Source organism: Capra hircus, chromosome 12 (genome assembly GCF_001704415.2).
Source record: "Capra hircus breed San Clemente chromosome 12, ASM170441v1, whole genome shotgun sequence".
In the NCBI taxonomy this organism is placed as follows: domain Eukaryota; kingdom Metazoa; phylum Chordata; class Mammalia; order Artiodactyla; family Bovidae; genus Capra; species Capra hircus.
Window position 1 is genome coordinate 33,302,789 of NC_030819.1, and position 13,869 is coordinate 33,316,657.

The window sequence follows — 13,869 nt, forward strand, 5'->3', positions numbered from 1 at the left end:
TATTATCCAATTCCATGTTAGTAAAACATGTTTCTGAAATTAAAATGCCAACTCATTTTATCTTATTGTCACTTACAGAAATCAGATTTAAAGACACTAGTATGTCTTACCCAGTGGTGTTTGCACTTTCTTTGGGATTCACTTTGATAATGCTATCAAGGTCTTTACTTCTTAAAAAAAAGAAAATTAGATCAGTTTCAAAGTATTCCCATAGTATTTTTTAATATACACACTCCACATTATTGATGATTAATTCAAGCTTTTGGAGAAAATTATTATACTAGTATTAAATTCTTTTTGTTACAAAACTTATCTATCAATAAAAAGTTAACTTAATTTCTAGGATTCTATAGGGCTACGTAAATTTAAATTAAGATAGAACGTACTAGAGACTCTCCAAGGTAAAGCTTGGCGCAATAGGGTTCAGACACAGAGGAGAGGAGCCAGACTCAAAGCTATGTCCCCCTTCAATGGGCTGAGAAAATCACACAGCTAACCCAGGAGAAAATAACCAAGATTCGGAAACACAAAAGCTGATCTCACCCTCTGCTTGTCTGATCTGTCATGGCATTTGCTTTAATAACCTCTTTGAGATCTTGGCTTCTTTGGGAAAAACATGAAAACCTGTATCAGTTAGGTTGCATTCAGTTTTCCCTGAAAACTGTATAAACAAGACCATCCCTGAAAGGGTGTCAGATATTTCCAGGGCCAACTGACTGGAGAAATTGCAATGTAATTTTTCCTTAGCTTATCTTTATTAATTTCCACAGTTTAAAAAGCTTCACCAGGACTTCCCCGGTGGTCCGGTGGTTAATATTCTGCACTCCTAATGCAGGAGACCCAGGTTCAATCCCTGGTCTGGGAACTAGATCTCTCATGCCGCAGCTAAGACCCAAGACAACCAAATAAATTTAAAAAAAAAAACAAAAAACAAAAAACACTTTACCAACACACTTCTCACTTTGCTTTTTTGTCCTTTATATTTCTCAATTTAAATAGAAAATTTGTCTCATTTTTAAGTTATTTAAGAAAATGTAGAATAACAGGTTTTCCTGCACATTACTCCAACTTAATCATGTGGTCTTATGGAAACAGGATTCATCATATTCCTTACTTCCTCTCTCTGACAGACCCCAAAGTGCAACAGCTCATCTGTGACAGAGGAAACCATAACACTCTATTTCTAATGAGGCGTAAAAAGCTAACATGGAAAAAGGGAGCCCCATCACACTAGAAGCTTTACTTACCCTTTCTCGATTTTGTCAGCCCTTTGATTAATTTTAATAAGACTTCCAAGGCCTTGGTTTCTTTACAACATTGGAGGGGGTGGAGAGAGCGGAGCAGTGGAGAGAGAAAGAGAGAAATTCAACAGATTTCTCATAATAGGAGTAAGATGTTATCAGTACCTAAAACATCAGAAGTCTTTAGAAATATTTAATTCAAGCGGCTCTTCTCATGCCAAATGCTGATATGCTAACTACCCTATAGTGAGGACCCAACCATGACTCAGTCATGATTAACTCAATTTAAAAGTTCTTTCCACATTTCAACTTTTGCTTTCTTTATCCTTCGAGGGTGGGTTGGTGGGAAGCTAACTTTAATACGTGTGTTGAGATATTGTCTGCCTTAAAATCATTCATATCAAGGGTGGAAATCAGAGGATCAACATTTTGAATCTAAACACTTTGAAGATTTAGAAAAGTCATCTTTAATAAAAAGAAACCTTGGAAAAGCAGAAATAACTCTATGATGACTTCAGTACTTTATATAAGTTGGTCACAACCAATAAAACTTTCACAGGCTGATAGCTTAAAACAGGGAAAATGAAAGCTAATCTCTCTAAATCCCCCGATTGTTCAATGTTATTTTCATCTGTCTCTGTCTTTCACTGTGATAGGACTGTTGACATCTGAGGTTTTCTTTCTGTATAAAGAAGAAGGAGGGAGGAAGGAAAAGGAACTATGCCTGCTCCCTACTACACCATTGAGAGCTGTCTTTTCTGCATTAAAGCCCAGTCACTATCAAGTTATCCCAGATCATAAATCATTCCCTTTTTTCCTCTTCCCTAGCCCATACAATGATTGACTTGTGATACTCATCTTCTGTTTCCTGATTTCCACCACTTTAATGGAACTTTCCAAATTTCATTTCTTAAAAAATCTGAAATCTCATCTTCTCCTCTAAAACTCATATAACCGCTTATAGAGAATTGACTGCTTTCTTACTTCATCTGTTCTCTATTTGAAAAAAAAAATGAAATAGAGTATGCACACATTCCTCATCTGTGACAGAGCAAACCATAACACTCCATTTCTAATGAGGTGTAAAAAGCTAACATGAAAAAAGGGAGCCCCATCACATTAGAAGCCCCATGCACATTAGAGTGCACATCCATACTATACTCTGCTAAGTCACTTCAGTCGTGTCTGACTGTGCGACCCCATAGACGGCAGCCCTCCAGGTTCCCTCATCCCTGGGATTCTCCAGACAAGAACACTGGAGTGGGTTGTCATTTCTTTCTCTAATGCATGAAAGAGAAAAGTGAAAGTGAAGCTGTTCAGTCGTGTCTGACTCTTAGCGACCCTGTGGACTGCAGCCTACCAGGCTCCTCCCATGGGAATTTCCAGGCAAGAGTACTGGAGTGGGTTGCCATTGCCTTCTCCTCATACTATACTAATAAGTTGTTAATAAGTATTTGATGTCTGAATGAAGGTGGTGATTATCAACACTTTTTACTATATAGACTTTGTTAAGCGTTCTACATTAGAGAGGGTTAAGAAGGCATACTGCCAAGCTTGACCAGGAAAGCTAGGATATCTGCCTGTGCACAGAGTGGCACAGATGAATGGTTTTTAAAGATAACCAGGACAATAGAAATCGTCATGTTAGGAAGGCAAATCTAACGACTAACCAAATACAAGGTAAAAATAGCCAATCTGGAGAAAAAGCAGTGGAGACCTCATATATCTTTAGCTTTATGCAATTCTGCATTGTTCTGGGATTTTCGCTAATGAAACTGTCAAAAATTTGCTATTTTTCAACATGAAAAATAATATCAGTAGTAATTCATTTTCTAGTATATCAGTGTCAGTCTAGAACTGTAAGTCAACTTCTTTAAATGTTCAGTTACCGACCATTAATTAACACTTTTTATGATACAAAGTCAATAAAAGCATGGCTTTTGACCTTGAGATGTTTACAAGTGCATCTGAGTGATAAGACAAATGAAGTGAGTCGATCAACATTCTAACTGAAAAATGCTTTAGTCCCTGGTAAAGACTTCAGGGGTGAAGGGCTATACTACTGGCATCAAAATGTCTTATAGTGAATATATTTGGTCCATAAACCAGCCTATTGTCCACTGCTTCTAGTGATCTGTTTGACTTCTTTCACTTTTAGATGTAAAAGGGAACTTGGAGACCATCTATCTAGATCATACCCTTCATTTTATGGACTGAGGAAACAGAGGCCACTTGTCCAGGGTCACCCTGGTTGATCCTAGTGACAGAGGTAGCATCAAGACACTCTCCCCTCCATCTCCTGACCCTGATCAAGGGTCTGTTCCATCAGCCTGTCTGACTCTTGTCTTGAGCAGAAGGTCTCCCCCAGGATATGGCACACAGTTTACGAATCAATCTAAAAAGGCTGTAAGAGTCTCAATCAGATCTTACCCTTTGCCATCTTTATCTGTCCGGGTATTCACAAACATGAGATTTTCAAGGCTTTTGGCTCTAAAAAATACAAAGAACTTAAAATAAGAGACTGCATATTGAAAAAAATTATGTGTTATCTTGAAAGGTCAGATACAGTAAAAAATTTTCATGAATTGCTCATTTACTCTTACTGAATAGAGCAGCAGAAATCCTTCTGGGCAATTATGTCTGAACTAAATGTACAATACTGAGTGCACCGCCCCATCTGTTAGCACATTTTTATGCCAGAGAAGATAACTCCCTTCCAGCTAATGTCTGAAAGAATAAAACAAGCAATCTGGGAGATAATATTTTCAGGTTAGAGACAGATGCACTTACCTTTTCTCCGTTAATTCTGACTTAAGATTTGCTCTGAAGAGACCATCGAGACCTTGATTTCTTTAAAAGAGTTGAGTAAAAAACCTTGTCACTATTAATGATGGATACTTAACTCATCTAAGCAAAGATCAGTTTATATCTGAGACAGGAAATAGAAGTTGTTTGGGAAAAGATGAGCCACGATTCCTGAAATCACTTTATTCCAAACAGATTTTTTTCTTAGACTCAAATATTAAATTGCAGTGGACCTTGGAGAGAAGAAAAGAAGATACATACTGGGGAGCCTCAAGCTGTAATAAGTCCATTGTTTGCACTGTTTGCATTCAAGAAGTGATATTCTTTTTTAATATGGGCCAATATTTACAAAGCTGGCCATGACACGTGGACGCCTGGAGTTTCAGGATCTCCTGAAAGTGTCCTGCAACTCTGGGCTTAAATTCTCGCATTGCAACTGTAGCTGAGAAACATCCAGGCAGCTAGGACAGGCACTCCCTCCATGTTTCACAGCCAGCTCTCTTCATGCATCTCTGCTCACCTGGCCTCGTCAGACTATGGAGTCTGATTCCTGATCTAATACTTCCTCTGTAAATTAAAAAAAAAAAAAAAAAAAAACTAAAAAGCAGCAAATTGTAGTGAGTTGTTGGTTCAGTGCAGTTCAGTCGCTCAGTCGTTTCCGATTCTTTGTGACCCCATGAACCGCAGCACGCCAGGCCTCCCTGTCCATCACCAACTCCCGGAGTCCACACAAACCCATGTCCATCGAGTCGGTGATGCCATCCAACCATCTCATCCTCTGTCGTCCCCTTCTCCTCCTGCCCCCAATCTTTCCCAGCATCAAGGTCTTTTCCAGTGAGTCAGCTCTTCGCATCATGTGTCCAAAGTATTGGAGTTTCAGCTTCAACATTCCAATGAACACCCAGGACTGATCTCCTTTAGGATGGACTGGTTGGATCTCCTTGCAGTCCAAGGGACTCTCAAGAGTCTTCTCCAACACCACAGTTCAAAAGCATCAATTCTTCAGCACTCAGCTTTCCTTATAGTCCAACTCTCACATCCATACATGACCACAGGAAAAACCATAGCCTGACTAGACAGACCTTTGTTGGCAAAGTAATGTCTCTGCTTTTTAATATGCTGTCTAGGTTGGTCATAACTTTCTTTCCAAGTGAGTCATTGGTAGTCATTTATTAATAGATCATTTTTGTCAACACAGGGCATGAAAAATCACATCTCTTTATCATCAGATCTGTGAACTCATTTGACACTTGCTTTGCTTCTCCTTCACTCTGGTACCTACTTATTTCGTGCATTAGTGGGCCAAGTAACAGAGAGAGAACTAAAATTGCACTTCAAGCTTCAATTAATAAGATCTTTAAATTATGCAGTTACAAATGATTCAAAATAAGCAGGTAACATTAGCTAAGAAAAGTGGGTTTTGTAATGATTAAACTAAAAGCATTCAGTGACCAAACGAAACTATTTACATACTAATATAATAGAATTTCAGGAAGATAAATGTGTTTATTTTTATAACTGCTTTACTAAACAATGGTGTATGAAAATCAATGACACTTTAATATTAGTACCTTTAAATTGTAATAACCATTTGTAACAATGATGAAATGAAGATTTCCGCAAGTTTTTTGTTCAAGATTTGTAGGATACTTTTCGTGCTCAAAACTACTGAAAAGTAAATTCAGTACTTACCTATTCAAACTTTTGTTCATTTTGATGAGATTATCCAATTCTTCACTTTGGGAAAAGAAAGAATATCTCCCATCAGTAAAAGTCAGGGACAGATTCAGCATAAAACAACTATTTCTGAGTTTTCTGAAGTTCAACAAACATCCCACCTTCATCATCCATGAAAAACATGTCTACCTGCCAAAGCTCTCCTCAGACAGACCTTTCTGCAACAATCTTTCCCAGTCCTTCAAGTGAATAGAGATCCCTACATTTTTGGAAGCCTTGCAGTGTTTGGGGTTTTTATATCTCCTTTACGGTACTTACCTTGCTGTACTTTGTAATGTATTAGATTGGCCAAAAAGTTTGCTTAATTTTAAGTAAAAATAAGACGTGTTTTTCAGATTCACCAAGAATTTTATTGAATAACATATTTACTAACCAAACTTTTTGCCCAACCCAATAATAGTCACACAATTGTCTCCTTGCTTCTACATATATGAGTGTGAGTGTACATAGAGAAAAACACAGACTACGCACATTCCCACACCACTTAAAATTTAGATCAGCTTTATATTGGATCCTCTTCAGTGCTTAATCTGGAGTTTTTCACACAGTAGATGCTTAATACAAGGTCAAATTGCATCAAAAAATACAGATATGTTGACTTATTATAGATTCTATCTTTGTATAATGTGCTTGCACAGAGAAAATTTTGGAAAACACTTGTTTATCAGTAAGTCTGGTCTCTTTCTTGAATTCTATTCTCCCTCATTCCAGATCAGCTAGATTTGCACTCCTGTTTTTGTATTTGAGAACTGTGAAGTCTATTGGCTGCTTCTTCAGGAGCTACCTGTTTAAGCCAAACCCCTGGGTTCTGGAATATTCCTTAGCTCAGCCCTCTCCCCCAAGAAGGCGGCCAGAGTGGTTTTTCCTTCCTATTTGCTCCTCACAGAACCTCCTCCCCTCATCCCTTCTATCCACCTGCTTTACCCTCATTTCTCTTGCCTTGCTCATCCAGTTTTCCAGTTCATAAATCTTGGTTCTCTCTTCTTCCTGCTCTAGAATCACACATTTTCCACATTTCCTCAATGTTCCTCTTTCTTCTTCAGTCATCACTGGTATAGACCAGGAGGCCAACTAAGTAGGTAGTTCGACATTCAGGTTCCCAAGTCAGGGATACTTGGCTTCCAGTCCAGGCTTTACTGCTTATTAGTTGGTGACTCTGGGTGAGTTGTCTAACCTCTTGCTCCCTCAATTTTTAAGTTACAAAGTAAGAATACTAATCGTCCCCACCTCAGAAAAGAACCAATAAGTTAGTGAATAGAAAGTGATTAGCGTGATGCCTAGCATGTCATAAACTCTCAATTAATTTTGGCAATTATAGTAAACAGTTCCCAGTAAATATTAATGTTTTCACTTTTAAAATGCTCACTATATTTATTTTTTTAAACTGAATTTAGAGGCACCAAGACTTTGGCTCAGCTCTAGAGAGGTATAGTCACTGAGTGACTAATGTGTTTGGAGATGCCTGGTACCAGCAGATCACCAGAATAGTTACTGGGATGGTCCTCGCAGGGGCCTGAAAAACTTATTCAATCAATAGCCATCACAGAGATGAATCCTTTCAAGTAATATTGCATATTCAATGGTAGAGTCAAAGGCTGAGAATAAATATAGAAATGTGAAAGTTGCTGATCCTGACAAAAAATGGATTAATGTTCTATCCTTGCATGGGACAAATGTTACCCAGACCCTAATACAATGCTGTATTGTCATCTCTTATTTGAAATTCTACCTTCCAACTCTGAGGCTACAAATCTGTTCTATGTCCCCTAGGGAAAGAGCAAGCTCTATACATTTCCGCTCCAAACCTTTCTGACTGGTGAGTCACAATGATGAGATTATCAGGATTTGAGGTTCCACAAGAAAATTAGCATAGATCATGAAAAGACACTCTGTGGGAAATTAAGTAAAATGGGGACTGCATTGTGAATGAAGAAGCTGAGCTTTAAAAATGGCATCCAGTTGATGAAACCTTGGATATTAAGTTTTACCACTGCATTTGCAATAAACTAAATGCTCTTAGTCAGATAGGAGTATTAGTCCATTTCCCAAAGGAGTATTACAAAGCAACTCAGATAAAATTAAAAGCTATATCGAGTCCCTACATATAGCCCAGAGCATCAGACATTTCTCCTGGTCCCCATCAAAGTAGCAGCTTCTTCCTGTAAAGAACGTGTCTGGCTGTGGAATTTTTGTATCCTGGTGAGGAAGAGGGGACAGGAAAGCTAATCCAACTGAAGCTCTCACTGTTTTTGTTTGACTGGTGCCAAACCGTAATTGCCCTTCGGCATCACTCACCTATCTCTCCCTTAAACAGCTGTCAAAAAATTATCCAATCCAAAAAACTGTTCAATCCCCATAAAAATATTACCTCAAACAAAAATAAATAAATAAAATGAGAAATCTAGATACTTAGACAACGGAAGAAATGAAAATGAAAAATTTAGGATACTTTCCACTGTCTCTTTCCAAATTTAGACTGTGTCCATGAGTTGCAGAGAAGAGCTCACCGTCACTTCTGTGACTTCTCTTCAGGTCTTTGAGCTGGCAATCCTAACAACCCTCTTAGCACTGCTAACTTCCACTGCACAAGGGAAAAATTCTGTAGGCACAGGATTAAACCACGGAATGCTTATACCCAAGGTTTTCTCACTGCTCAGCATTGTCTTACCATTATCCACTATATAAACACTTCTGCTTTGCACAAAGCATTGTGTTAGCCTTTGTAGATGACAGATGGTGAGAAAGACAAAATATCTGCTCTAGGAGATTAAAGAGATAACAAAGAAGATGAGACATTTACATAAATACCACAAAACAATACTAAATATGATTAGCTGCTATGTAACTTGAATATTAGGATTCTAATCACTTAAGGAGGCAAAAGTCACATCTCACTGGGTCACTCACTTGGAAAAGACCTCACAGAGGTGTTGGTATCTGATCTGGATCTTGAAAAATGGGTAGAACTTGAATGTATTGATATGGTGGCCTTGAGGCTGGAAAAGCCCTCATGAATAGAATGGTATAAACAAAGACAGAGGCTCTGGAAACTTCAGAAAGGAAGTGGTTTAATTTGGTATTGAATGTAGGATAAATGGAACTGGTGAAGTCCGAAATTGCTAAGGAATGTTTGGTCAGAGCCAGGTTAACAAGGGCATTGCATGAAGTTATATGCAATTGACTAGGCCGTGGGAAGCCAAGTAGAGTGATTTTTCAAGCAGAACCATAGAAAGAAAACTCCAGCAGTGATGGGTAGTAATGGTCTAGTGGAAAAAGAGACTGGAGGAGTGTCAGTCAATCTGAATAGCTACTCTGATAACTTGTGATGGAACCAATGAGGGTTTGAACTGGGTGAGACCATGGGGGTGTGCAGGGCACTTTAGACATTTAATCCATACATGCCTGATACTACATAGAGGGGTCAAGATGGAAGAATCAAAAATGATTCCAGAAAGGTGAGCTTGCCTGAATGAAAGAACACAGAGAAGATAGGAAATACCACATTTGGGGAGGAAGTTGACAATAACCCAGGGCATTCTATATGGGGGTGCTGGGGGGATGGGTAAGCACAGATCCGGGTCAGAACATAAATACAGGATGGGGGTTTGGAGCAAGGTCACCACCATGAGCATCACGCCACAGAAGAGAAAGCGGAGAGAGAAGAGTGTCCATCAGTGTCAGTATTACCCATTTCTCAGGAACTCTAATCTAGAGACTGACTCTTTCTTCCTTCAAATGATATATAATAAGCAGCATCAGGATTTCGTTCATATTTGGAAGATTTAAAGGTACTGGCTAAGCATTTTTGAAACAGAGAGAGAAGAAAAATGCAAGTTCAAAACCTCTTGAGCACTCACCCCTTGTTAGTTTTCTGAAGCGAAGTGGCCACTTTGACAATGTTCTCCAGATCCTGACTCCTTCAAACAATGAAAAATAAACTCATGTCAATGACAACTGAGCTATGCTTAAAGGAACTAAAGTATCTGTGTTCAGTGAAGAAAGCAAAAGTCCATAAGTTATCAGAAATCACTGACTTTATCTGAATAACAACAGCCTATCCCATCAGCTCACAGCACTCACACACGCGCACACGTGCACGCAGGTCACTCCACCCGGGCATTGCCTCTGCCATCTAGTGCTCACTGAAACAATTACAGTTTCTCCTAAAGACGTGTATCAGCTATGTGCAAGTTACATACTTAAAAAGGATATGGGGGAGAAATTGAATTAACTGCACAAGTAAACACAGAGTATGTTCAGAAGTTTTTCTATCAACCATAGAACATTATAATGTCATTGAGCATACATTATACATAACATTATAATGACACTGAGTATACATCTTTGGGCTTCCCTGGTGGCTTAGATGGTAAAGAATCCACATGCCAATACGGGAGACCTGGATTCGATCCCTGGGTCGGAAAGATCCCCTGGAGAAGGGAATGGCAACCCGCTCCAGTATTCTTGCCTGGAGAATCCCATGCACAGAAGAGCGTGGCAGGCTACCACTCATGGGGGCACAAAGAGCTGGACACGACGGAGCGACTAACAGTTTCAGTTTTCAAGGAACGTTGAGCAACATATTCAGAAGATCAATCAACCCCTTATATGAAGGGAAAGTATCTGTCTTCTTAGGCTTCCAAAGGGAAAGAAAGCACATTTAATACTGTAGGATATGTGGAATCACCTGACATGTAATGGACTTAAATCGCCAGGTCATGAAAAGGAATAATTTTAGGTTTACCTGAATTGAGACCTATGTTTCATAAGCAATACTGTATAGAAAGTTAACAGAGTTCCATGAAGAAAGAATTTTGTAGTCAAGTAAACTGAGGGAACATAACTGACTTTTAGAGATTTGGAATGTACGTATACACACACTGAAGGCTCTGGAAATTCATGATAGAGAACACTATTCTCCTGTGTTTCCTAAATGTGTTGCCCTTTAAATGTCTCTTTCCCAGAACATTCATTGATATCTTGTGGCACATGGGACATACTGTAGAACATGCTGTACCTAAAGCCAGTAGGTACAAGGTACTCCCCCCAAAGGTAAGGTATCTGCGTGACATAAGTCTAAGCGTCACGGGGGATAATAAAGAAAAAAAATACATAAAGTTTTGCACTTTGAAAAATGTTTTCAATTTAAAAAATTGTTTAAAATAAAGATTTATTATAATGGTTAAGATGGTAAATTAAGCTGGGCTTACCGGGTGGCTCTAGTGGTAAAGAACTTGCCTGCCAGCGCAGCTAGACATAAGAGACATGGGTTTGATTCCTGGGTTGGGAAGGTCCCCTGGAGAAGGGAATGGCAACCCACTCCAGTATTCTTGCCTGGAGAAACCCATGGACAGAGGAACCTGGAGGGCTACAGTCCATGGGGTCGCAAAGAGTCAGACACAACTGAAGCAACTTATCCCACATGCGCAAGATGGTAAATTACTGCTGTGTCTTTTACCATTAAAAAAAAAAAACTGGTTTATCATATTGGTTGACTTATAAAATAACATTGTTCAAAAACTAATTTCAAAAATAGTATTTTTTCAAATAAATAAATAAAGATACATCTAAAGCAAATACTAAACTAGATGGGATGTTTAAGACAATAGGTGTAAACCAGGACTGTCATGGGGAAATCTTACTCAAAAGCATCAGTACAATTTGTAAGCCTTTTACTGATGGTGCAGGAGAAGCTCAGTGACCTTATCATACAGCCAGTTCCAAGCAAAGGTTTTGTAGATGTTCAATCAGATGACTGTATTTCCACCTATTCCCTTACACATCAACACCAGCTATGTCATAGACTCTGGGACAAGTGTTAGGAATAAAGAGAGATTTTCCTGTCTTAAGGGGTTTGATCTTATTCTGTTATCATATTCAGGGAATTTTGATTGTTCTTAATGTAATGCTGAGAAATAGCAATAAAAGGAATAAAATTCTCTAAGTACATATACAATTATTTATTACCCACTATTGAAGTCAGCTGGAAAACTGATTTTGTCCGTTTTATTAATTTCATGTATGTTTCAGTGTTCTAATAAAGCATACTTTATCATTTATACAATTAAAGAAATATAAATATAGATATATCAGGATAGATCATTGTACCTTATACTTCTTTCAGCAGATCTGTTGGCTTCTGTATATACACTTGGTTTAGCTGGATATATCTGCCTATATTTTTCAAATTAAAGATAATGTCTGTTAGGTAAGAAAACACTTCTCTGTTAAATTTAAATTTATGAGAAAACATTTACATTCAAAGAGATGAAAGTGCACTTGCTGGAATAATAGCTCTATGGAAATAAACTTCTAAATATGTTCATGTTCATTTATTTTAGTTTTCAGTCATCAATAAAGCAATTATCTTTATTAGATAAAAACACTTATCTCAATTAGATAATGATAAAATGTTTTTAAATAGTAAAAATCATGTTTTGTTAGGTGTCAGAGGAACATCTTTTTCTCAAAGACTCATCCCATTTGAATACTATCAAAAAATATATTTGCTCAGATAATATGGTAAACACTTTCATTTTTCCAGCACACCCACTACATTGGGAATGACCACACTGAGCTGTTAGAATTAAATTTTACAATGTTAGGTTCTGTGACAATTTGTGGTATAAGGCTTTTCTCGGCTTTTTTTCTAAGTATCTAATTGACCTACTTACACATTCTTGCTTGTTCTCAAGAAACTATATTCGACTATTTTTTGTACTCCTGAGGACATGTGTTAATTACACAGGAAACACTTCCTTTTCATATTCTTTCATTAAAATCATCTTGCTGTGATTAAAGTAATCAGGGTTTAAAACATGCAAGTTGTTCTCATTTTATATTTAAGATCATTTGTGGAAGAAATAAATTAGAGTAGCAAAAACAGATTAGACCAGTTCTGATGAAATTTAGCTTCTTTTGAATCTATTCAATTCACTGCTCTAAAATCTGATGTTTTGAATTCAGGACGTACTAACACCAACTTTTTTTTAGCCCTCTAAAAAATCCTATTCACATTAATATTAAATTGCTCAATATTGCCAAAGTAAAAGGAAAAATAATATAAGATAGAAAGCATGAAAAGTTATTTTCAAGTGTATAACCATTGCGCAGATTAGAAGTCATAAATCTGGCCTATATTTTTCATTAATTTAAGGAAGAAGAATTTTTTTAACATTAAAAAAAAATTATCCTGTCCTCCTAAGGACAAAATTTCAAAGATCCTGTGACATTTCAGTGAATAGAAATTCAGAGCTGAGTTTTTAACACATTAGGTTGAATGCCTAAAGTTACACAGTCCTGTCATGCAATTAGCATTTTCTTGTCAAAGTTATCCTCTTAATGAAGAATAGTTTTCCAATAGTCCTACATGTTGTCAAAAAAATCACCATCAAAAAGTTAAAATACAAAAGAATCAAAGGCAGGCCATCAAGCAAATCTAATGCATTCAGTCTTCACTGGGACATGATTTAAAAAATCTCTCAACAATAATGGAAATGTGCTGTGTAGGTCTTGGAAAATAGCTTGAGATTAGTAAACTGTTTAACAGCAACACATGGGGAGGTGCTCAGATCTCCAAATTAGTCTCTAAGTATTTGTTTCTAAGTATTAATTAGAGAGCACTGGAGTTTCAAAATGGAAAAGCAAGTCTGTCTTTTTTTTGTTGTTGATTTGGAGGCAAGGTAATTATAATATTTTTGAAAATTTGTTATAGCTTTTAAATAAGCTATGAATGTCTCAATAAGACTAAAGAACTACCCAAAGGTATTTTCTAACGTAAGGGAGGGTTTGAACAGTAACACAAAGTTTTAAGAATATCTTTTGTTAGAAAATGTAGCTCTTAATGGGAATCTTAACTAGTTAAGATATATATATGTGTGTGTGTTTGTGTATAAATATATATATATACACACATATTTGTTCTTGTTGCTGTTGTTCAGTAGTTAAGTCATATCCAACTCTTTGCAATATATATACATATCAATATATAAGCAATATATATACATATCAATAAATGGGCTTCATTGGTGGCTTAGTGGTAAAGAATCCACCTTCAATGCAGGAGACATGGATTTGATCCCTGGGT

At 37.3% G+C, this 13,869-nt stretch overlaps 1 protein-coding gene across 9 annotated transcripts in view; it reads right to left on the bottom strand.

Annotated features, from left to right (window-relative positions):
* The window catches only part of SCEL (sciellin), a 124,403-nt gene that overhangs the window by 55,049 nt on the left and 55,485 nt on the right, over positions 1-13,869 (bottom strand). For 5 of the 9 annotated variants that reach the window (XM_018056487.1, XM_018056483.1, XM_018056486.1 and 2 more), the window contains 8 exons: positions 11,892-11,957; positions 9,641-9,700; positions 5,739-5,783; positions 4,032-4,091; positions 3,672-3,731; positions 1,248-1,307; positions 544-603; positions 111-170 (listed from right to left, as the gene is read on the bottom strand). In XM_018056487.1, coding sequence (XP_017911976.1) covers positions 111-170; positions 544-603; positions 1,248-1,307; positions 3,672-3,731; positions 4,032-4,091; positions 5,739-5,783; positions 9,641-9,700; positions 11,892-11,957 — 471 coding nt within the window. The remainder of the gene's footprint in view (positions 1-110; positions 171-543; positions 604-1,247; positions 1,308-3,671; positions 3,732-4,031; positions 4,092-5,738; positions 5,784-9,640; positions 9,701-11,891; positions 11,958-13,869) is intronic. The other 4 variants (XM_018056482.1, XM_018056485.1, XM_018056484.1 and 1 more) reach the window with 4 other exon arrangements.